Source organism: Ranitomeya variabilis, chromosome 1 (assembly GCF_051348905.1).
Source record: "Ranitomeya variabilis isolate aRanVar5 chromosome 1, aRanVar5.hap1, whole genome shotgun sequence".
Lineage (NCBI taxonomy): Eukaryota > Metazoa > Chordata > Amphibia > Anura > Dendrobatidae > Ranitomeya > Ranitomeya variabilis.
In genome coordinates, this window is record NC_135232.1 from 505,651,415 (window position 1) to 505,677,749 (window position 26,335).

The window sequence follows — 26,335 nt, forward strand, 5'->3', positions numbered from 1 at the left end:
ATTTTTATACAATTAAATCACAGAGATATGTCACACAAAATACTTCATAAGTAACATTTCCCACATGTCTACTTTACATCAGCACAATTTTGGAAACACAATTTTTTTTGTTAGGGAGTTATAAGGGTTAAAAGTTGACCAGAAATTTCTCATTTTTACAACACCATTTTTTTAGGGACCACATCTCATTTGAAGTCATTTTGAGGGGTCTATATGATAGAAAATACCCAAGTGTGACACCATTCTGAAACCTGCACCCCTCAAGGTGCACAAAACCACATTCAAGAAGGTTATTAACCCTTCAGGTGTTTCACAGGAATTTTTGGAATGTTTAAATAAAAATGAACATTTAACTTTTTTACACAAAAAATTTACTTCACCTCCAATTTGGTTTTATTTTACCAAGGGTAACAGGAGAAAATGGACCCCAAAAGTTCTTGTACAATTTGTCCTGAGTACGCCGATACCCCATATGTGGGGGTAAACCACTGTTTGGGCACATGGCAGAGCTCGGAAGGGAAGGAGCGCTATTTGACTTTTCAATGCAAAATTTACTGGAATTGAGATGGGACGCCATGTTGCGTTTGGAGAGCCTCTGATGTGCCTAAACATTGAAACCCCCCACAATGACACAATTTTGGAAAGTAGATCCCCTAAGGAACTTATCTAGATGTGTTGTGAGCACTTTGACCCACCAAGTGCTTCACAGAAGTTTATAACGCAGAGCCATAAAAATAAAAAATCACATTTTTTCACAAAAATGATTTTTTCGCCCCCAATTTTTTATTTTCCCAAGGGTAAGAGAAGAAATTGGACCCCAGAAGTTGTTGTCCAAATTGTCCTGAATGCGCTGATACCTCATATGTGGGGGTAAACCACTGTTTGGGCGCATGGCAGAGCTCGGAAGGGTAGGAGCGCCATTTGATTTTTCAATGCAAAATTGACTGGAATTGAGATGGGATGCCATGTTGCGTTTGGAGAGCCACTGAGGTGCCTAAACATTGAAACCCCCCACTAGTGACACCATTTTGGAAAGTAGACCCCCTAAGGAACTCATCTAGATGTGTTGTGAGAGCTTTGAACCCCCAAGTGTTTCACTACAGTTTATAACGCAGAGCCATGAAAATAAAAATTCTTTTTTTTCCCACAAAAAATATTTTTTAGCCCCAGTTTTGTATTTTCCCAAGGGTAACAGGAGAAATTGGACCCCAAAAGTTGTTGTCCAACTTATCCTGAGTATGCTGATACCCCAGAGGTTGTCTACAAATAGTGTTAGATGCGGCAACACCCCCAAACAACCCTACACCTGTGTTTAACTACCTAGAAAGTTGGCAAATGTCATACCAACCTTCTTGCAGTGCAAGACCTTCCACAGGAACAAACACAACCAGTCACAGCAGCACCCCCGCCACGTATTGCACCACAGCCACAGCCTGCCCAAACCCACCAACAAACACAACCTAGGCCAGTGTATTAGTATTTAGCACCTGCCCAATCTGCCCACTTGAGCAGACACACGTTTAGGGGAACAGATAGGGCAATCTGTCACAAAGACAGGGATCGTCGGACGGTGTGCTGCCTACCTGGCGCTCGAGTCCGACACATCGCTGATCGGGTGGACAGATTACTGGGAGGGGCTGGTGAGGACCCAGCGGTCATGGTGCACATTGGCACAAATGACAAAGTTAGAGGTAGGTGGAAGGTCCTTAAAGATGATTTCAGGGAATTAGGCTGCAAGCTGAAAGCAAGGACCTCCAACGTGGTATTTTCCGAAATACTGCCTGTACCACGTGCCACGCCAGAGAGACAACGGGAGATTAGGGAGGTTAATAAGTGGCTCAAGAATTGGTGTAGGAAGGAGGGGTTTGGGTTCCTGCAGAACTGGGCTGACTTCTCAGTTGGCTACAGGCTCTACGCTAGGGACGGGCTGCACCTCAATGGGGAAGGTGCAGCTGTGCTGGGGGAGAAAATGGTTAGAAGGTTGGAGGAGTGTTTAAACTAGGGATTGGGGGGGAGGGTATTCATTTTATAGGAGGGGAAGATAGTGCAGATAGAGACCTGGGCACAAATAAGGAAGTTGGGGGTGGCGGTGGCATGGGGGGTGGGGTTAGAACAGTTAGTAATTTAAGAAAGAATAGAGGTACAGAGAGTAACATCAAGTGCATGTATACTAATGCCAGAAGCCTCGCCAACAAAATGGATGAATTAGAACTAATGTTGTTGGAGCATAATTATGACATGGTGGGGATATCTGAGACGTGGCTGGATGAGAGCCATGACTGGGCTGTTAACTTGCAGGGCTATAGCCTTTTCAGAAATGACCGTACAGATAAGCGAGGGGGTGGGGTGTGTCTGTATGTAAAATCGACCTTAAAACCCATCCTGCGTGATAATATAGGTGAATCTAATGAAAATGTAGAGTCTCTGTGGGTGGAGATAAGGGGAGGGGGAAAAAATAATAAATTACTGATAGGGGTTTGTTATAAATCTCCAAAACTAATGGAAGCAATGGAGAATATCCTCGTAAAGCAAATAGATGAAGCTGCGACTCAAGGAGAAGTCATTATTATGGGGGACTTCAACTACCCTGAAATAGATTGGGGAACAGAAACCTGCAGTTCCAGCAAAGGTAATCGGTTTTTGACAACTATGAGAGACAATTACCTTTCACAACTGGTTCAGGACCCAACAAGGAGGGGGACACTGCTAGACCTAATATTAACCAACAGGCCAGACCGCATATCAAATATAAGGGTTGGGGGTCACTTGGGGAATAGTGATCACAAAATAATAAGTTTTCATGTAACCTTTAATAAGATGGGTAGTAGGGGGGTGACAAGGACACTAAACTTCAGGAGGGCAAATTTCCAACGGATGAGAGAGGATCTTGGTGCAATTAACTGGGACGATATCCTGAGACACAAAAATACACAAAGAAAATGGGAGACATTTATTAGCATCCTGGATAGGACCTGTGCACAGTATATACCGTATGGGAATAAACATACTAGAAATAGGAGGAAACCAATATGGCTAAATAGAGCTGTAAGGGGCGCAATAAGGGACAAAAAGAAAGCATTTAGAGAATTAAAGGAAGTAGGTAGTGAGGAGGCATTAAATAAATACAGAAAATTAAATACATTCTGTAAAAAGCAAATCAAGGCAGCAAAGATTGAGACAGAGAGACTCATTGCCAGAGAGAGTAAAAATAATCCCAAAATATTCTTTAACTATATAAATAGTAAGAAACTAAAAAATGACAGTGTTGGCCCCCTTAAAAATAGTCTGGGTGAAATGGTGGATGAGGATGAGGAAAAAGCCAATATGCTAAATGACTTTTTTTCATCAGTATTTACAAAAGAAAATCCCATGGCAGACAAAATGACTAGTGATAAAAATTCCCCATTAAATGTCACCTGCTTAACCCAGCAGGAAGTACAGCGGCGTCTAAAAATAACTAAAATTGACAAATCTCCGGGCCCGGATGGGATACACCCCCGAGTACTGCAGGAACTAAGTACAGTCATTGATAGACCATTATTTTTAATCTTTAAAGACTCCATAATAACAGGGTCTGTACCACAGGACTGGCGTATAGCAAATGTGCCAATATTCAAAAAAGGGGCAAAAACTGAACTCGGTAATTATAGGCCAGTAAGTTTAACCTCTACTGTGGGTAAAATCCTGGAGGGCATTCTAAGGGATGCTATGCTGGAGTATCTGAAGAGGAATAACCTTATGACCCAGTATCAGCACGGGTTCACTAGGGACCGTTCATGTCAGACTAATTTGATCAGCTTCTATGAAGAGGTAAGTTCCGGACTGGACCAAGGGAACCCAGTGGACGTAGTGTATATGGACTTTTCCAAAGCTTTTGATACGGTGCCACACAAAAGGTTGTTACATAAAATGAGAGTAATGGGGATAGGGGAAAATATGTGTAAGTGGGTTGAGAGCTGGCTCAGGGATAGGAAACAAAGGGTGGTTATTAATGGAGCACACTCGGACTGGGTCGCGGTTAGCAGTGGGGTACCACAGGGGTCAGTATTGGGCCCTCTTCTTTTTAACATATTTATTAATGACCTTGTAGGGGGCATTCAGAGTAGAATTTCAATATTTGCAGATGACACTAAACTCTGCAGGGTAATCAATACAGGGGAGGACAATTTTATATTACAGGATGATTTATGTAAACTAGAAGCTTGGGCTGATAAATGGCAAATGAGCTTTAATGGGGATAAATGTAAGGTCATGCACTTGGGTAGAAGTAATAAGATGTATAACTATGTGCTTAATTCTAAAACTCTGGGCAAAACCGTCAATGAAAAAGACCTGGGTGTATGGGTGGATGACAAACTCATATTCAGTGGCCAGTGTCAGGCAGCTGCTACAAAGGCAAATAAAATAATGGGATGTATTAAAAGAGGCATAGATGCTCATGAGGAGAACATAATTTTACCTCTATACAAGTCACTAGTTTGACCACACTTAGAATACTGTGCACAGTTCTGGTCTCCGGTGTATAAGAAAGACATAGCTGAACTGGAGCGGGTGCAGAGAAGAGCGACCAAGGTTATTAGAGGACTGAGGGGTCTGCAATACCAAGATAGGTTATTACACTTGGGGCTATTTAGTTTGGAAAAACGAAGACTAAGGGGTGATCTTATGTTAATGTATAAATATATGAGGGGACAGTACAAAGACCTTTCTGATGATCTTTTTAATCATAGACCTGAGACAGGGACAAGGGGGCATCCTCTACGTCTGGAGGAAAGAAGGTTTAAGCATAATAACAGACGCGGATTCTTTACTGTAAGAGCAGTGAGACTATGGAACTCTCTGCCGTATGATGTTGTAATGAGTGATTCATTAATTAAATTTAAGAGGGGACTGGATACCTTTCTGGAAAAGTATAATGTTACAGGGTATATACACTAGATTCCTTGATAAGGCGTTGATCCAGGGAACTAGTCTGATTGCCGTATGTGGAGTCGGGAAGGAATTTTTTTCCCCATGGTGGAGTTACTCTTTGCCACATGGGGTTTTTTTGCCTTCCCCTGGATCAACATGTTAGGGCATGTTAGGTTAGGCTATGGGTTGAACTAGATGGACTTACAGTCTTCTTTCAACCTTAATAACTATGTAACTATGTAACTATGTGTCTGCTCGACATGGCCATATTGGGGAGTATGACCAAATGGGTCAATCCAGTACACAGGAGTTAATGCACTTCTACCCTCAACAGCAATTTTTACCTCAGACACAGGATAGATCCTTGCAACACAATCCTTCATATATATCTGGCATACCACAGGTTGACAGTCAGGTTGGTCAACCACCTAGGCCAAGTTCCGCACATGCTGGCCACCCGCCGTCACCACCCCCAACCTACCAGAACCTGTAATTTTTTTTAATAGTTATTTGGCTGTCATTTACGCTGTTTTGGGTGTAATGTTATTTGTGCCCTTGGCGTGTTATGCTTTATTGTTTGCTCTGGTTAATATACCTGCAATTACATATGATGTGAATATGTTTGTGGCTACTATATATATGCTTTGAGCAGTAAAAACGTTTTAAAAACAATGAGTGTCATGTATTGTTAGGACTACATACGTGATGTGACTACTTAACAAAATAAGTATTTTGTTAGGAAAAACATACAACACAATTCAAACAGGAACATTATTCTATTTATTAAGTTAGAAGAGAAATAAAAAATTATAGAGAAACAGCATTGTCTTGTCAGACAGTCGATCCCTCTGGTGAAGCAAAATAATTTGTTAAGACATCACAAACTTTTAGGCCAGAGGGCTGATGACATGAAGGAAGAACACGTGTAGTAGACAAGACAGTATTTGCATAATCAACTTCATCATCAGCAGATGATGGGCAATCATGGTATCTTGTAAAGTTGTGAAGAACAACACATGCTTTTATTACGCCATTGACATTGCCTTCACTCAGTTGAATTGCGGACTGCAGTACCCGCCATTTTGCAGTGAGAATGCCGAAGGAACACTCTACCAGACGGCGGGCACGGGAAAAACACAAATTAAAAATTCGCCGTCGGTAGTCCAGGCCTCTCTGTGGATAGGGCCTCATGACGTTCCTTGATAATTGAAACGCCTAATCTGCTACCATCATGTAAGGCACCGCATCCAAATTTGCCCCTGGTATGTGACTTGGGGGTGGGAGATCCAAATCATTATTGCGCAGCCGCCGACCCATAATGGAAAAACTGAAGACTCTAGACTCTAGAGTCTCCAGTTCTCCCATAGGCCCCAATATCTACAATTATAAACCTGTAGTGGCTGTCGACCAGGGCCAACAGCACTACAGAGAAAAACTGTTTATAATTATAGAATTGGGTCCCTGAGTTTGGCGGCTTACGCACACTGATGTGCTTTCCGTCCAGAGCTCCAATACAGTGCGGAAACTGGCACGTGTCCTGTAATCCTTGGGCGATACGTAACCAGTCTGCCATTTTAGGCTCAGGCATCACCTCTTGGTGTAGTCTTGTCCAGATTTCCGAACATGTATCCCGCACAATGCCAGAGATTGTGGATTTGTCAAGTAAAAACTCTAGATGCAGTGCCGCATATGAAAGGCCAGTGTAAAGGAATCTAAAAGTAAAAATAATAATAAAAAAAAATTAAAAAATGGACCACATAACAGTGTAATCTGGGCAAAAACTACGATTAGATAACTAAGAAGCCATGTTTAAAAAAAAATTAAGTACATGCGATGGCTTTGATGTTCTAAATACTAACATATTATAAAAGCACAAATGATGTTGAAGCTACATAACAATTTAAGGTTATTTTCCAAAAAAGGGATAAGGCCATGAAAAAAAAACCATTATTTAAAAAAAGAGGATTAATACATACCGTAAAGTAAGGATAAGGCGCTCCTCTGCAGAAATAGATTTGCGCATCATGGGGTCCTTCTTGGTGATCCCTGGGCGCAAAATCTCCAACAAAATATCAAACGTTTGCAGCGTCGGACTGGGGTGTCTGGGGCCCACCAGAGGAATGGACTCTAGGGGCCCACCCTACAGCTATATGCAAATATCTGTCATTATAGTGGAGCATCGGCTGTAAAACACAGGCGGCTGCTGCACATCTACCGTGTGCCCCAATAACTGGGATGTATAATTACGGTAGTTTACATTAATGGGGTTCTTGGTTAAAACAAGTTATCACTGATCCATGGGCTCCACAGGATAGGTGATCGCTTAGATCCGACCATTAGAAACTGCACCGATCGGAAGAATGGGGAAGTTTTATCCCTGACAGGACACTTTTATCACTATTTTAAAATGCAGCGGCAGGTGGGATTTCTGACCGCAGCTCCATTCATTCTCTTTGGGGCTTCCAGAAACAAACAAGTGCAGCCACTGAGGGAATGAATGGATCAGTGATCTAGACGGACATGCCACTCCAGTCTAATGGGGATAAAAAGTTCCACATTTTGCTGAGTGGGTACAAGCAGTCAGACCCCCACCAATCAATACGTTATCACTTATCCTGTGGAGAGGTGATTACTTTTTTCCACAGGAAACCCCCTGTAAGTGCATCTCCACCGCTGTGTACAAAGCATTGAAACTCTAATGGAAATAAAGAATGTTCTCCTAATTAATATCAGAGAGAACAAATGACCGCCATACACAACACAATCCACTATACCAAGACCAATATTACCACATACAGGAAGAAATACCACCACACCATGACCAGACCACATAGTGACCGAATAATACTACATACAAGGGACAAATACCACCGCACCATGTCAAGACCACATATTATCACCACTTGGTGACCAAATAGCACATACAAGGGACAAATACCACAACACCATTTCCAGACCACATATTACCATCACTTGGTGACCAAATAGCACATACAAGGGACAAATACCACAACACCATTTCCAGACCACATATTACCACCACTTGGTGACCAAATAGCACGTACAAGGGACAAATACCACAACACCATTTCCAGACCACATATTACCACCACATAGTGACTGAATACTACAATACTGTTCAGAAATAAAAAAAACAAAACAAAAACACAATACTATCATCATAAGGCTGCCGTCACACTAGCAGTATTTGGTCAGTATTTTACATCAGTATTTGTAAGCCAAAACCAGGAGTGGAACAATCAGAGGCAAAGTATAATAGAAACATATGCACCACTTCTGTATTTATCACCCACTCCTGGTTTTGGCTTACAAATACTGATGTAAATTACAGACCAAATACTGAATGTGTGATGGCAGCCTAAGTGACATTATACACAGGAGATCTGTACTTAGTATGCAGTGTCTGTTTAGAGGTAATACAGAGATCACTGGTGGTATTATACACAGGAGCTCTGTATATAATGTATAGGTAATACAGTGATCACTGGTGACATTGTACACAGGACCTCTGTATATAGTATACAGTGTATAGTGTCAGTGTATAGGTAAAACTGACTCACCAGTGACGTCTCTAGGTGAAGTCCTTCATCTTTCATCCAGCACAGACCGCCATCACTTCATCCAGCCAGGACTCATTTCTGCAGGAAATAACACAGTTATCTCGAGCTCCGCTTGCAGAACACATTACTTAATTTTTCACAACTTCAACATTACACCACATGAAGAAAAAAAGGCGATATAGTGTCACTCTGCACAGTAACAGGACCGCCCCCCCCATTTAAAACAGTATCCTCAAAAAATAAAATAAATACATCACTGCAGTAATGATATCCCTTAATTAGCCCCTATGTTAATAATATTCCCACACCCTGGCCCCGTGTGTCTCATTCCTGGCTCCAGCCATATGGTCTCGCATCCTGCCCTCATGAGTATCCATTCTACCCCATATGATCTCCCCATCCTGCCCCATTCTGTCTCCATCGTATCCATCCTGCCCCATGATCCAATCCTGCCCCATGTCTTTCATTCTGCCCCGTGTCTCCAATCATGCCCCGTGTCTACATTCTGCCCATGCCTCCAGTCCTGCCCCCAGTGTGTCCAGCAATCTGCCCCAGTGTGTCCAGCATATTACCCCAGAGTGTCCAGAATTGCCCCCAGACAGTGTGTCCAGCAATCTTCCCCAGTATGTCAAGCATATTGCCACAGTGTGTCCCGCATTTCCCCCAGTGTGTCCAGAAATCTGCCCCAGTGTGTCCAGCATATTACCCCAGAGTGTCCAGCATTGCCCCCAGACAGTGTGTCCAGCATATTACCCCCAGTGTGTCCAGCAATCTGCCCCAGTATGTCCAGCACTGCCCCCAGTGTGTCCAGCAATCTGCCCCAGTGTCCAGCATTGCCCCCAGACAGTGTGTCCAGCAATCTTCCCCAGTATGTCAAGCATATTACCCCCAGGTTGTCCAGCAATCTGCCCCAGTATGTCCAGCACTGCCCCCAGTGTGTCCAGCAATCTGCCCCAGTGTCCAGCACTGCCCCCAGTGTGTCCAGCAATCTGCCCCAGTGTCCAGCATTGCCCCCAGTGTGTCCAGCAATCTGCCCCAGTGTACAGCATTGCCCCAGTGTGTCCAGCACTGCCCCCAGTGTGTCCAGCAATCTGCCCCAGTATGTCCAGCAATCTGCCCCAGTGTACAGCATTGCCCCAGTATGTCAAGCAATCTGCCCCAGTGTGTCCAGCACTGCCCCAGTATGTCCAGCACTGCCCCCAGTGTGTCCAGCAATCTGCCCCAGTGTCCAGCACTGCCCCCAGTGTGTCCAACAATCTGCCCCAGTGTCCAGCACTGCCCCCAGTGTGTCCAGCAATCTGCCCCAGTGTCCAGCATTGCCCCCAGTGTGTCCAGCAATCTGCCCCAGTTTCCAGCAATCTGCCCCAGTGTCCAGCATTGCCCCAGTGTCCAGAACTGCCCCCAGTGTGTCCAGCAATCTGCCCCAGTGTCCAGCACTGCCCCCAGTGTGTCCAGCAATCTGCCCCAGTGTCCAGCACTGCCCCCAGTGTGTCCAGCAATCTGCTCCAGTGTCCAGCACTGCCCCCAGTGTGTCCAGCAATCTGCCCCAGTGTCCAGCATTGCCCCCAGTGTGTCCAGCATTGCCCCCAGTGTGTCCAGCAATCTGCCCCAGTGTGTCCAGCAATCTGCCCCAGTGTGTCCAGCAATCTGCCCCAGTGTCCAGCATTGTCCCAGTGTCCAGCACTGCCCCCAGTGTGACCAGCAATCTGCCCCAGTGTCCAGCAATCTGCCCCAGTGTCCAGCATTGCCCCAGTGTGTCCAGCAATCTGCCCCAGTGTCCAGCATTGCCCCAGTGTCCTGCACTGCCCCCAGTGTGACCAGCAATCTGCCCCAGTCTCCAGCAATCTGCCCCAGTGTCCAGCATTGCCCCCAGTGTGTCCAGCAATCTGCCCCATTGTCCAGCATTGCCCCTGTGTCCAGCACTGCCCCCAGTGTGTCCAGCAATCTGCCCCAGTGTCCAGCACTGCCCCCAGTGTGTCCAGCAATCTGCCCCAGTGTCCAGCATTGCCCCCAGTGTGTCCAGCAATCTGCCCCAGTGTACAGCATTGCCCCAGTGTGTCCAGCACTGCCCCCAGTGTGTCCAGCAATCTGCCCCAGTATGTCCAGCAATCTGCCCCAGTGTACAGCATTGCCCCAGTATGTCAAGCAATCTGCCCCAGTGTGTCCAGCACTGCCCCCAGTGTTTCCAGCAATCTGCCCCAGTGTCCAGCACTGCCCCCAGTGTGTCCAACAGTCTGCCCCAGTGTCCAGCACTGCCCCCAGTGTGTCCAGCAATCTGCCCCAGTGTCCAGCATTGCCCCCAGTGTGTCCAGCAATCTGCCCCAGTTTCCAGCAATCTGCCCCAGTGTCCAGCATTGCCCCAGTGTCCAGCACTGCCCCCCGTGTGTCCAGCAATCTGCCCCAGTGTCCAGCACTGCCCCCAGTGTGTCCAGCAATCTGCCCCAGTGTCCAGCACTGCCCCCAGTGTGTCCAGCAATCTGCCCCAGTGTCCAGCACTGCCCCCAGTGTGTCCAGCAATCTGCCCCAGTGTCCAGCATTGCCCCCAGTGTGTCCAGCATTGCCCCCAGTGTGTCCAGCAATCTGCCCCAGTGTGTCCAGCAATCTGCCCCAGTGTGTCCAGCAATCTGCCCCAGTGTCCAGCATTGTCCCAGTGTCCAGCACTGCCCCCAGTGTGACCAGCAATCTGTCCCAGTGTCCAGCAATCTGCCCCAGTGTCCAGCATTGCCTGTTGTGAAATTGGATTCTGGGCTCCCCCGGTGGCCACTTGTGGAATTGTACTTGTGTGCATCATCCCCTCTGTTCACCTGCTCCTATCAGGATGTGGGAGTCGCTATATAACCTTGCTCCTCTGTCAGTTTCATGCCGGTCAACAATGTAATCAGAAGCCTTTCTGTGCATGTTCCTGCTACTAGACAACTCCCAGCTAAGTTGGACTTTTGTCCTTGTGTGTTTTTGCATTTTGTTCCTGTTCACAGCTGCTGTTTCGTTACTGTGTCTGGAAAGCTCTTGTGAGCGGAAATTGCCACTCTGGTGTTATGAGTTAATGCTAGAGTCTTAAAGTAATTTCTGGATGGTGTTTTGATAGAGTTTTCTGCTGACCATGAAAGTGCCCTTTCTGTCTTCTTGCTATCTAGTAAGCGGACCTCGATTTTTGCTAAACCTATTTTCATACTACGTTTGTCATTTCATCTAAAATCACCGCCAATATATGTGGGGGCCTCTGTCTGCCTTTTGGGAAAATTTCTCTAGAGGTGAGCCAGGACTGTCTTTTCCTCTGCTAGGATTAGGTAGTTCTCCGGCTGGCGCTGGGCATCTAGGGATAAAAAAACGTAGGCATGCTACCCGGCCACTTCTAGTTGTGCGGCAGGTTTAGTTCATGGTCAGTATAGTTTCCATCTTCCAAGAGCTAGTTCTCATATATGCTGGGCTATGTTCTCTCGCCATTGAGAATCATGACAGTTTGACCGGCCCAAAAAAAAAAAGGGTTAAATTACTGGCTGAGAAAGGAGAGAAAAAAGAAGTCTGCTACAATTTTTTTTTTTTTTTTTCCTCTAGTTCTGAGTGTGCTCTTAATTGAATCACTTGCTAGTCTGCCTATACTGCAGCCTTCCTCTCTTTCTCTCCTTCTAATCCTTGAATGGCTCTGTGTTCACCTGTTTCAAATGGATCTTCAGAGTGTAGCTACAGGTTTGAATAATCTCGCCACAAAGGTACAAAATTTGCAAGATTTTGTTGTTCATGCACCTATGTCTGAGCCTAGAATTCCTTTGCCTGAATTCTTCTCGGGGAATAGATCTCACTTTCAAAATTTTAAAAATAATTGCAAATTGTTTTTGTCCCTGAAGTCTCGCTCTGCCGGAGACCCTGCACAGCAGGTCAGGATTGTAATTTCCTTGCTCCGAGGCGACCCTCAAGACTGGGCTTTTGCATTGGCACCAGGGGATCCTGCGTTGCTCAATGTGGATGCGTTTTTTCTGGCCTTGGGGTTGCTTTATGAGGAACCTCATTTAGAGCTTCAGGCGGAAAAGGCCTTGATGTCCTTGTCTCAGGGGCAAGATGAAGCTGAAATATACTGCCAAAAATTCCGCAAATGGTCTGTGCTTACTCAGTGGAATGAGTGCGCCCTGGCGGCGATTTTCAGAGAAGGTCTCTCTGATGCCATTAAGGATGTTATGGTGGGGTTCCCTGTGCCTGCGAGTCTGAATGAGTCCATGACGATGGCTATTCAGATCGATAGGCGTCTGCGGGAGCGCAAACCTGTGCACCATTTGGCGGTGTCTACTGAGAAAACGCCAGAAAATATGCAATGTGATAGAATTCTGTCCAGAAGCGAGCGGCAGAATTTTAGACGAAAAAATGGGTTGTGCTTCTATTGTGGTGATTCTACTCATGTTATATCAGCATGCTTTAAGCGTACTAAGAAGCCTGACAAGTCTGTTTCAATTAGCACTTTACAGTCTAAGTTTATTCTATCTGTGACCCTGATTTGTTCTTTGTCATCTATTACCGCGGACGCCTATGTCGACTCTGGCGCTGCTTTGAGTCTTATGGATTGGTCCTTTGCCAAACGCTGTGGGTATGATTTGGAGCCATTGGAGGCTCCGATACCTCTGAAAGGGATTGACTCCACCCCATTGGCTAGTAATAAACCACAATACTGGACACAAGTGACTATGCGTGTTAATCCGGATCACCAGGAGGTTATTCGCTTTCTGGTGCTGTATAATCTACATGATGTTTTGGTGCTGGGATTGCCATGGCTGCAATCTCATAACCCAGTCCTCGACTGGAGAGCTATGTCTGTGTTAAGCTGGGGATGTAAAGGAACTCATGGGGACGTACCTTTGGTTTCCATTTCATCATCTATTCCCTCTGAGATTCCTGAATTCTTGTCTGACTTTCGTGACGTTTTTGAAGAACCCAAGGTTGGTTCACTACCTCCGCACCGGGAGTGCGATTGTGCCATAGACTTGATTCCGGGTAGTAAATACCCTAAGGGTCGTTTATTTAATCTGTCTGTGCCTGAACACGCGGCTATGCGAGAATATATAAAGGAGTCCTTGGAAAAGGGACATATTCGTCCTTCGTCATCTCCCTTAGGAGCCGGTTTTTTCTTTGTGTCTAAGAAAGACGGCTCTTTGAGGCCGTGTATTGATTATCGACTTTTGAATAAAATCACGGTTAAATATCAATATCCGTTACCACTGCTTACTGATTTGTTTGCTCGTATAAAGGGGGCCAAGTGGTTCTCTAAGATTGATCTCCGCGGGGCGTATAATTTGGTGCGAATCAAGCAGGGGGATGAGTGGAAAACCGCATTTAATACGCCCGAGGGCCATTTTGAGTATTTGGTGATGCCTTTTGGTCTTTCAAATGCCCCTTCAGTCTTCCAGTCCTTTATGCATGACATTTTCCGCGATTATTTGGATAAATTTATGATTGTGTATCTGGATGATATTCTGATTTTTTCGGATGACTGGGACTCTCATGTCCAGCAAGTCAGGAGGGTTTTTCAGGTTTTGCGGTCTAATTCCTTGTGTGTGAAGGGTTCTAAGTGTGTTTTTGGGGTTCAAAAGATTTCCTTCTTGGGATACATTTTTTCCCCCTCTTCCATCGAGATGGATCCTGTCAAGGTTCAGGCTATTGGTGATTGGACGCAACCCTCTTCTCTTAAGAGTCTTCAGAAATTTTTGGGCTTTGCTAACTTTTATCGTCGATTTATTGCTGGTTTTTCTGATGTTGTAAAACCATTGACTGATTTGACTAAGAAGGGTGCTGATGTTGCTGATTGGTCCCCTGATGCTGTGGAGGCCTTTCGGGAGCTCAAGCGCCGCTTTTCTTCCGCCCCAGTGTTGCGTCAGCCTGATGTTGCTCTTCCTTTTCAGGTTGAGGTCGACGCTTCTGAAATCGGAGCTGGGGCGGTGTTGTCGCAGAGAAGTTCCGACTGCTCCGTGATGAGACCTTGTGCTTTTTTTTCCCGTAAATTTTCGCCCGCCGAGCGGAATTATGATATTGGGAATCGGGAGCTTTTGGCCATGAAGTGGGCTTTTGAGGAGTGGCGTCACTGGCTTGAGGGGGCCAGACATCAGGTGGTGGTATTGACTGACCACAAAAATTTAATTTTCCTTGAGTCTGCCAGGCGCCTGAATCCTAGACAGGCGCGCTGGTCGTTGTTTTTCTCTCGGTTTAATTTTGTGGTGTCTTACCTACCGGGTTCTAAGAATGTTAAGGCGGATGCCCTTTCTAGGAGTTTTGAGCCTGACTCCCCTGGTAATTCTGAGCCCACAGGTATCCTTAAAGATGGAGTGATATTGTCTGCCGTTTCTCCAGACCTGCGGCGGACCTTGCAGGAGTTTCAGGCGGATAGACCTGATCGTTGCCCACCTGGTAGACTGTTTGTTCCTGATGATTGGACCAGTAGAGTCATCTCTGAGGTTCATTCTTCTGCGTTGGCAGGTCATCCTGGAATCTTTGGTACCAGGGATTTGGTGGCAAGGTCCTTCTGGTGGCCTTCCTTGTCACGAGATGTGCGAGGCTTTGTGCAGTCTTGTGACATTTGTGCTCGGGCCAAGCCTTGTTGTTCTCGGGCTAGTGGATTGTTGTTACCCTTGCCTATCCCGAAGAGGCCTTGGACGCACATCTCGATGGATTTTATTTCGGATCTGCCTGTTTCTCATAAGATGTCTGTCATCTGGGTGGTGTGTGACCGTTTCTCTAAGATGGTCCATCTGGTTCCCTTGCCTAAGTTGCCTTCTTCTTCCGAGTTGGTTCCTCTGTTTTTTCAAAATGTTGTTCGTTTGCATGGTATTCCGGAGAATATCGTTTCTGACAGAGGGACCCAATTCGTGTCTAGATTTTGGCGGGCATTCTGTGCTAGGATGGGCATAGATTTGTCTTTTTCATCTGCTTTCCATCCTCAGACTAATGGCCAGACCGAGCGGACTAATCAGACCTTGGAGACATATTTGAGGTGTTTTGTGTCTGCGGATCAGGATGATTGGGTTGCTTTTTTGCCTTTGGCGGAGTTCGCCCTCAATAATCGGGCCAGCTCTGCCACCTTGGTGTCCCCGTTTTTCTGTAATTCGGGGTTTCATCCTCGATTTTCCTCCGGTCAAGTGGAATCTTCGGATTGTCCTGGAGTGGATGCTGTGGTGGAGAGGTTGCATCAGATTTGGGGGCAGGTGGTGGACAATTTGAAGTTGTCCCAGGAGAAGACTCAGCTTTTTGCCAACCGTCGTCGTCGTGTTGGTCCTTGGCTTTGTGTTGGGGACTTGGTGTGGTTGTCTTCTCGTTTTGTCCCTATGAGGGTTTCTTCTCCTAAGTTTAAGCCTCGGTTCATCGGCCCGTACAAGATATTGGAGATTCTTAACCCTGTGTCCTTCCGTTTGGACCTCCCTGCATCCTTTTCGATTCATAATGTTTTTCATCGGTCATTGTTGCGCAGGTATGAGGTACCGGCTGTGCCTTCCGTTGAGCCTCCTGCTCCGGTGTTGGTTGAGGGTGAGTTGGAGTACGTTGTGGAAAAGATCTTGGACTCTCGTGTTTCCAGACGGAAACTCCAGTATCTGGTCAAATGGAAGGGATACGGTCAGGAGGATAATTCTTGGGTCACTGCCTCTGATGTTCATGCCTCCGATCTTGTCCGTGCCTTTCATAGGGCTCATCCTGATCGCCCTGGTGGTTCTGGTGAGGGTTCGGTGCCCCCTCCTTGAGGGGGGGGTACTGTTGTGAAATTGGATTCTGGGCTCCCCCGGTGGCCACTTGTGGAATTGTACTTGTGTGCATCATCCCCTCTGTTCACCTGCTCCTATCAGGATGTGGGAGTCGCTATATAACCTTGCTCCTCTGTCAGTTTCATGCCGGTCAACAATGTAATCAGAAGCCTTTCTGTGCATGTTCCTGCTACTAGACAACTCCCAGCTAAGTTGGACTTTTGTCCTTGTGTGTTTTTGCATTTTGTTCCTGTTCACAGCTGCTGTTTCGTTACTGTGTCTGGAAAGCTCTTGTGAGCGGAAATTGCCACTCTGGTGTTATGAGTTAATGCTAGAGTCTTAAAGTAATTTCTGGATGGTGTTTTGATAGAGTTTTCTGCTGACCATGAAAGTGCCCTTTCTGTCTTCTTGCTATCTAGTAAGCGGACCTCGATTTTTGCTAAACCTATTTTCATACTACGTTTGTCATTTCATCTAAAATCACCGCCAATATATGTGGGGGCCTCTGTCTGCCTTTTGGGAAAATTTTTCTAGAGGTGAGCCAGGACTGTCTTTTCCTCTGCTAGGATTAGGTAGTTCTCCGGCTGGCGCTGGGCATCTAGGGATAAAAAAACGTAGGCATGCTACCCGGCCACTTCTAGTTGTGTGGCAGGTTTAGTTCATGGTCAGTATAGTTTCCATCTTCCAAGAGCTAGTTCTCATATATGCTGGGCTATGTTCTCTCGCCATTGAGAATCATGACAATTGCCCCAGTGTGTCCAGCAATCTGCCCCAGTGTCCAGCATTGCCCCAGTGTCCAGCACTGCCCCCAGTGTGACCAGCAATCTGCCCCAGTCTCCAGCAATCTGCCCCAGTGTCCAGCATTGCCCCCAGTGTGTCCAGCAATCTGCCCCATTGTCCAGCATTGCCCCTGTGTCCAGCACTGCCCCCAGTGTGACCAGCAATCTGCCCCATTGTCCAGCAATCTGCGCCAGTGTCCAGCATTGCCCCAGTGTACAGCACTGCCCCCAGTGTGTCCAGCAATCTGCCCCAGACTTTCCTCCCGCCTACCCCCCCGCCGCCGCCGCCGCCGTACCCGCACCCGCACCGCACGCCGGCTTATGTCCTCCTTCAGCCCCCAGTACCCTTGTCCTCATACTCACCTGTCCCACACACTGCACGGCCGTGCAGACATCCCTCGCGCTCTGTCCTGACTCCCGGCGGCGGCGCAGCATCTGCTTCCTGCTTGTGCAGTCATGTGATACTGTCATTAAGGTCATGAATATGCGCATATTCATGACCTTAATGAGCGGTACCACGTGACCGCACAAGCAGGACCGAGCTGCAGTGTAGACGCCGAGACCATCGCTGGAGCAGGGTCCTGGTGAGTATCGTCTTCAAGGGGGGGGGCGGGCGGCCGGGGGGGGGGCCCTGGAGCAGTGGGGGCCCTACCAGCAGGTGTCAGTGCCTGGGCCCACCGGAGGATCCTCCGGTTCTCCGGTGGGCCAGTCCGAGCCTGAACGTTTGTATCCTCATCGGACAATAGTTGAAGAACTTGTCCGGATGTGTCCTCAGAGCAGCATACAGACGGTTGAAATGGCCTTTATTGATCCGTTGCTTCAAAAGTGGATGTACCCACATCCGTCTCCGCCTCCTCAGATCCACAATAACTGGTATGGCTCCCCAAAACGTTGGGAAAGTACCCAGTTGTAAAGCACACGCTCTGTGGTGTTAAAAGTAAGTAGATCTGACATGTTGCTCAGAAAGAAGAAATCCACCAACACAAGCAGTGACTCTACTGCATAGATGGTGGGTGCCACCTGTTTTAGGGCCATTAAATAAGTGTTCTTGATGATGATTTAAATTACTTTCAGGTTAAAAAACCGCTATATATGTCCATTTTGCAAGCCTGCAAGAAAATCTCGCCATACGGATGCCATACGGATGTCACACGGATGTCACACGGATAGTTTGATGCGAGGAAATCGCATCCTCGCACTGCACACGGATCACTGTTTATGAAACATAAACGTGTAAAACGGACCGATTTTTTTATGCGTTGTGTGTGACTCCGGCCTTAGTGGGTGAATAGTCATGGGGCCATTGATTTCATTAGACTAATCCTCTCACTAATGTGCAAGTGACATGATTTTCAAAAGCGTCGTTACTGCCAGCTCTTTGAAAATCTTGCGCATGCATGCCTCGCTGATAATGGGCAGTAAAGCCAAGTGTCATTGACTCAGTCATCCTGGATGGCTTTCAGCCGCTGTAAACTACGAATGAAACACAACCCACAAATTTCACAAATTCTATTTGCATAATTTTCTTATCCCATATTTCTCTCTTCCAGATATCACAACATTGGAATTTTAGTACTTTTTCTTCATGATTTTAATGATATTTTATTGGAATTCACCAAACTTAACATTTACTTCAAAACACGAGGTGGAAAATACCACAAAATCAATGCCTTTATTACAGATATTGGATCCGTTCTCTTTAGTGTAAGCTGGTACGTAATTACTATGAGATATAATCTGTCCTAGCCAGTAATTATGTGCACAGACAATTACAACCTCATATTCCTCTTCCCTCAGGTTCTGGTTCCGACTCTACTGGTTTCCCATGAAGGTCCTTTATGTTACGTGCTGTTCCAGCCTGGAATCTAATCCAAACATCCCGTTTTATTTCTTCTTTAACATCCTCCTATTCTTGTTGACACTGATGAATATTTATTGGTTTTTGGTGAGTATGTGAGTTTAGTTAAATTCAAACCTTATATCAATATGTGATCTGCACACTAAACCATATTTTTTTAAGATGTTTTAGACAGAGGTGTGCACTTGACAGTTCATATACTGTAAAGATTTACTCTTAGAGTATTTTATTAAAGTAAGCTAGCGTAGGTCTGATGACTAGTGATGAGCGAGTGTGCTCGTTACTTGAGATTTCCGAGAATGCTCAGGTGTTCTCCGAGTATCTAGGGCGTGCTTGTAGATTATGTTTGTGTCGCCGCAGCTGCATAATTTGCAGCTGTTAGACATCCTGAACACATGCAGGGATTGCCTGTTTGTTAGGGAATCCCCACATGTATTCAGGCTGTCTAGCAGCCGCAAATCATGCAGCTGCGGCGACACAAACATAATCTACAAGCACGCCCAAGATACTCGGAGAACACCCGAGCATGCTCAGGAATCTCGAGTAATGAGCACACTCGCTCATCACTACTGATGACATATTGTGTGCAACATGGTGGCTCAATGGTTAGCTATAAAGCCTTGCACCAAGGACAATTGCAAGAAGTTTTTTATGTTCTCCCGGTGTTTGCTTGGGTTATCTCCTGGTACTGCGGTTTCCTCCCACACTCAAAGATATACTGAAAGGGAACTTAGAATTTGAGCCCCAGTGGGGTCAGTGATGATGTGTCTGTAAAGTGCTTTATATACAGTTAGGTCCATATATATTTGGACAGAGACAACATTATTCTAATTTTGGTACCACAATAAATTGGATGAAGGGTTTAGGAGTTTCAGCTCCTTAATATGTGCCACCCTGTTTTTAAAGGGACCAAAAGTAATTGGACAGATTAAATAATTGTAAATAAAATGTTCATTTCTAGTACTTGGTTGAAAATCCTTTGTTGGCAATGACTGCCTGAAGTCTTGAACTCATGGACATCACCAGACGCTGTGTTTCCTCCTTTTTGATGCTCTGCCAGGCCTTCACTGCAGTGGTTTTCAGTTGCTGTTTGTTTATGGGCCTTTCTGTCTGAAGTTTAGTCTATAACAAGTGAAATGCATGCTCAATTGGGTTCAGATCAGGTGACTGACTTGGCCATTCAAGAATATTCCACTTCTTTGCTTTAATAAACTCCTGAGTTGCTTTGGCTTTATGTTTTGGGTCATTGTCCATCTGTAGTATGAAACGACAACCAACCAGTTTGGCTGCATTTGGCTGCATCTGAGCACACAGTATGGCTCTGAATACCTCAGAATTCATTCGGCTGCTTCTGTCCTGTGTCACATCATCAATAAACACTAGTGACCCAGTGCCACTGGCAGCCATGCATGCCCGAGCCATCACATTGCCTCTGCAGTGTTTTACAGATGATGTGGTATGATTTGGATCATGAGCTGTACCACGCCTTCGCCATACTTTTCTCTTTCCATCATTCTGGTAGAGGTTGATCTTGGTTTCATCTGTCCAAAGAATGTTCTTCCAGAACTGTGCTGGCTTTTTTAGATGTTTTTTAGCAAAGTCCAGTATAGCCTTTTTATTCTTGATGCTTATGAGTGGCTTGCACCGTGCAGTGAACCCTCTGTATTTACTTTCATGCAGTCTTCTCTTTATGGTAGATTTGGATATTGATACGCCGACCTCCTGGAGAGTGCTGTTCACTTGGTTGGCTGTTGTGAAGAGGTTTCTCTTCACCATGGAGATTATTCTGCGATCATCCACCGCTGTTGTCTTCCGTGGGCACCCAGGTCTTTTTGCATTGAGGAGTTCACCAGTGCTTTCTTTCTTTCTCAGGATGTACCAAACTGTAGATTTTGCCACTCCTAATATTGTAGCAATTTTTCAGATGGGTTTTTTTCTGTTTTCGCAGCTTAAGGATGGCTTGTTTCACCTGCATGGAGAGCTCCTTTGACCGCATGTTTACTTCACAGCAAAACCTTCCAAATGCAAGCACCACACCTCAAATCAACTCCAGGCCTTTTATTTGCTTAATTCAGAATGACATAATGAAGGGATTGCCCACACCTGTCCATGAAATAGCCTTGGAGTCAATTGTCCAATTACTTTTGGTCCCTTTAAAAACAGGGTGGCACATGTTAAGGAGCGGAAGCTCCTAAACCCTTCATCCAATTTTAATGTGGATACCCTCAAATGAAAGCTGAAAGTCTGAACTTCAACTGCATCTGAATCGTTTTGTTTAAAATTCATTGTGGTAATGTCTATAACCAAAATTAGAAAAAGGTTGTCTCTGTCCAAATATATATGGACCTAACTGTATATAAGTTAGGTTGGTTACAATGACAAACTGCAGTCAGGTGGAGAACCTGATGAGGATGACTGGCATGTAGAGGAGATTCCGTGAGACAGTATCTGACAGCTTGTGCAGAAAATCTTTGGTTATGCAAACTGATTATTGTAGCAGCTATCTTGGTGGCTGGTCTCAGATGTTCTTGGAGGTGAAGATGCTAGATGTTGAGGTCCTGAGTAAAGATGAAGAAACCTTTCAAGGTTCGGCGAACGTCCCTATGTTCGTCGAACAATTCGCCGAATTCCATTTAATTCAATGGGAGGCAAAACCAATAGCATAGACAATACCTTCATTGGTTCCAAACAGCTGCCAAAACTGCTCAAATTAGGGGCAGTCGCCAGGAAAAGTGGCATCAATTGACCCATAGTACAAATAATATAATTGCACAGCATGGATGCATGGGACAGGACCTGAGACAGGGCTTGGACCAACATTCCTTGCTTAAACGTTGATCAGTAACAATTTGATGAGTGATAAGTGTAGGTCAGGTGTTCTGAGAGCCCTGCCAAATTCAGGCAACACACTGAAAAATTTAAGGATACTATTGTGTCCTGCTATCTCAACTGAGTTAGATTGATTTGTAACGAGAGGGGGAGAAACACCCCAAAAAAAAAAAAGTGAGATCTAAGAGCTAGCCTTCTATAAATGTAGACATAGTTTGGGGATGCATTCGTGCAGGGGTGCATTCGTGCACTATTATTCGTGTAATTTTATTCAAAGTATTTTTTTTCTAAGTATTCGGCAGTTATAACATGGCAGGGAGACAGGTAAGACAATCTAAACCTATTCCCTATTCACTTGAAACAGAACAAATACTCACCATATGTATCTGTATAATCTATATCCTGGCTGCTGCATTAACTCACATTCACCGCCCTTGCATAAACTCTTTACACTCCATCCATATCGGCCCCTCTGTCCTCTCCTCTCCTATGTATAGCACTCATGCTCTGTTCACATTGCTTAACAGCGCAGATCCATTTAGTCCCACCATCCAACACAAGAGACGCTCTCACAAATCACTTAAACATCTGCTCACTCTTTCTATCCTCCTTCTCCTAGTCGCTGGAGACATCTCTCCAAACCCCGGCCCCCCATGTTATAGCCAGTCAAACCTCCCAACTGCTACACCCAGAAACCCCTCTAACCTTATTAATATTCCATGCATGCCTTCTGTCTCTTTCAATTGTGCCCTTTGGAATTTTCGCTCTGTGTGTAATAAACTCTCCTTCATTCATGACTTTTTCCTTTCTAACTCGCTTAATCTCCTGGCTCTTACTGAAACCTGGATCCAGCAGTCAGACACCACCGCTGCTGCTGCTCTTTCATATGGTGGACTACACTTTTCTCATACCCCAAGATCAGACAACAGAGCAGGTGGAGGCGTTGGTCTGCTCCTTTCACCCAAATGTACCTTCCAAGTTATCCCCCAAGTACCCTCACTTGTATTCCCTTCCTTTGAGGTCCATGCTGTCAGACTCTACGTCCCCTTCTCCATGCGAGTGGCTGTGGTGTATCGTCCTCCCGGCCCCTCTCATCAGTTCCTGGATCACTTTGCCACCTTGCTTCCACACTTTCTCTCCTGTGGCACCCCCACCCTTATCATGGGTGATTTCAACATCCCCATTGCTTATCCCCTCTCCCCATCCGCTTCTCACCTTTTATCTCTAACCTCCTCTTTCGGCCTCTCGCAGCATACTAACTCTCCAACACATGAAGATGGAAACTCCCTTGACTTGGTCTTCTCCCGGCTTTGCTCAGTGGATGATTTCACAAACTCCCCTCTCCTGCTCTCTGACCACAACCTTCTTTCATTCTCTATCAAGAACTGCCACCCCGCTCAGGTCACCCCCACTTTCCACACTTATAGAAACATACAGGCCATTAACACCCAGAAACTTATGAAGAACTTGCAATCCTCATTGACCCCAATCTTCTCCATCTCATGTCCTGATTCTGCTCTGAAGCATTACAATGAAACCCTGCAAAGTGCCCTGGATGAAGCGGCACCTCCTATACATAGAACAACTCGGCACAGACGGCGACAACCGTGGCACACGCTGCAAACACGTTTCCTGCAGCGGTGCTCCAGGTGCACTGAACGTCTGTGGAGAAAATCTAATCTACCCGAAGATTTCATCCATTTTAAGTTCATGCTAAAAACATACAACTCTGCCCTTCACCTCTCCAAACAAACCTATTTCAACACCCTCATCACCTCGCTGTCAAATAACCCTAAACGTCTCTTTGACACTTTCCAGTCCCTACTCAACCCAAGAGAGCAGGCCCCAACCACAGATCTCCGCGCTGACGATCTGGCCAATTACTTCAAAGAAAAAATTGACCACATTCGACAGGAAATCATCTCCCAATCTCTTCATACCATGCACTGTCCTCCCTCCCCCACTGCATCTAGTTCACTCTCTGACTTTGAACCAGTTACAGAAGAAGAAGTAAGCAGGCTCCTTGCATCTTCTCGCCCGACCACTTGCACCAGTGACCCCATTCCGTCGCATCTCCTCCAGTCCCTTTCCCCGGCTGTCACCTCTCACCTAACAAAAATATTCAACCTTTCCCTCACTTCCGGTATTTTTCCCTCATTTAAGCATGCCATCATGCATCCATTACTTAAAAAACCCTCCCTCGACCAAAATTGTGCCACTAATTATAGACCTGTCTCTAATCTTCCCTTAATCTCTAAACTCCTCGAACGCCTGGTCCACTCCCGTCTTACCCGCTATCTCTCAGATAACTCTCTTCTTGACCCTCTTCAATCTGGCTTCCGCACTTTACACTATGCAGAAACTGCCCTCACTAAGGTCTCTAATGACCTACTAACAGCTAAATCTAATGGTTACTACTCCATGCTAATTCTCTTGGATCTCTCCGCAGCATTCGACACTGTGAATCATCAGCTCCTCCTCACTATGCTCCGCTCCATCGGCCTCAAGGACACCGTTCTCTCTTGGTTCTCCTCCTATCTCTCTGACCGATCCTTCACTGTATGTTTTGCTGGTTCCTCCTCCTCTCACCTTCCCCTTACTGTTGGGGTTCCTCAAGGATCAGTCCTAGGCCCCCTCCTCTTCTCTTTGTATACTGCCCCTATTGGACAAACAATCAGTAGATTTGGTTTCCAGTACCATCTCTATGCTGACGACACCCAATTATACACCTCTTCTCCTGTTATCACGCCGACCTTTTTAGAAAACACCAGTGATTGTCTTACCGCTGTCTCTAACATCATGTCCTCCCTCTATCTGAAATTGAACCTGTCAAAAACTGAACTCCTCGTGTTCTCTCCCTCTACTAACCTACCTTTGCCTGACATTGCCATCTCCGTGTGTGGTTCCACCATTACTCCAAAGCAACATGCCCGCTGCCTTGGGGTCATCCTTGATTCTGAGCTTTCATTCAGCCCCACATCCGATCACTGGCTCGCTCTTCTTATCTGCATCTCAAAAACATTTCTAGAATTCGCCCTTTTCTTACTTTCGACTCTGCAAAAACTCTTACTCTCACTTATTCATTCTCGTCTGGACTATTGTAACTCTCTACTAATCGGCCTCCCTCTTACCAAACTCTCCCCGCTCCAATCTGTGCTGAATGCTGCAGCCAGGATCATATTCCTCACCAACCGTTACACCGATGCCTCTACCTTGTGCCAGTCATTACACTAGCTACCCATCCACTCCAGAATCCAGTACAAAACTACTACCCTCATCCACAAAGCACTCCATGGCAAAGCACCACCCTACATCTCCTCTCTGGTCTCAGTCTACCACCCTACCAGTGCCCTCTGCTCCGCTAATGACCTCAGGTTAGCATCCTCAATAACCAGAACCTCCCACTCCTGTCTCCAAGACTTTACACGTGCTGCGCCGATTCTTTGGAATGCATTACCCAGGTTAATACGATTAATTCCCAATCCCCACAGTTTTAAGCGTGCCCTAAAAACTCATTTGTTCAGACTGGCCTACCGCCTCAATGCATTAACCTAACCATCCCTGTGTGGCCCCAAAAAAATAAATAAAATAAAAAAAACCCACAACATAATCAGGTTCCTCTCATCATGTTCTCATACACTTTATGCAGTTAATAGCACTCTGTGTCTGTACTGCTACATACTTAGGCAGTTAACTGGTTCATGCAGCTTTACATGAACACCCGAGCCTTACACTATGGCTGGTCCAAATAACTAAAGCAATTGTTACCATCCACCTCTCGTGTCTCCCTTTTCCTCATAGTTTGTAAGCTTGCGAGCAGGGCCCTCATTCCTACTGGTATCTGTTTTGAACTGTGATTTCTGTTATGCTGTAATGTCTATTGTCTGTACAAGTCCCCTCTATAATTTGTAAAGCACTGCGGAATATGTTGGCGCTATATAAATAAAAATTATTATTATTATTATTATTATAACATAGGTAGTTGACTGAAAGTAAGTGTAGGATTGCCAGTCTGAGTGCCCTACTGTTACAGGCAACACACATGAAGGAAATCCAACTTGGAGTCTCCACATTTCAAAACATTATTGAGACACACCACTAAAGTGGCATCAATTTCCCTACAGTTAAAATAGTATAATGGGGCTCTGATACCCCTTCCACTACAGACAACCCACCAGACGGAGACCCAATTTTGAGTCTCCACATTTTAAACAACTGTTTGTAACATCAGTAGCAGTGGCAACAGCAGGCACAGAAGCCATGACAAAGGTGTCTCAGACTGCAATAACGCAAGATCTATGCAGCACACTAAAAACTGCGTAATTGCTGGCTGACGGACATGTCAAAACCTCTAAGGTGTGACAGGCCAGCTCAGGCCACTTTTACATTTTTGAAGACCAAAATGCAAAAGGGTTGAAATTCCTCCTGATTGCATTGATATTGAGCTCCTGCACTATCCTCTCCAGTCGTTCACAATGTGTCAGACTTGTACTCTGTTTTGCTGGTGCACGGGCTGTGAGAAACGACTCACAGAAATTGCTTATGCCACTTACACTGCTGCTGCTAATGTTTTTGCGTTGACGATTCAATGTTCCTGGGGTTGGAAGTCTATAACTGTGATGCACACTGTGTGCCTCACTGTTGTCTTGGGGAGAACCACTTTTA

At 45.7% G+C, this 26,335-nt stretch overlaps 1 protein-coding gene across 1 annotated transcript in view; it reads left to right on the top strand.

Annotated features, from left to right (window-relative positions):
• Positions 1-26,335, top strand: part of CERS1 (ceramide synthase 1) — a 146,186-nt gene that overhangs the window by 85,677 nt on the left and 34,174 nt on the right. Inside the window, exons 4-5 of the mRNA XM_077252722.1 lie at positions 18,534-18,695; positions 18,781-18,928. Coding sequence (XP_077108837.1) covers positions 18,534-18,695; positions 18,781-18,928 — 310 coding nt within the window. The remainder of the gene's footprint in view (positions 1-18,533; positions 18,696-18,780; positions 18,929-26,335) is intronic.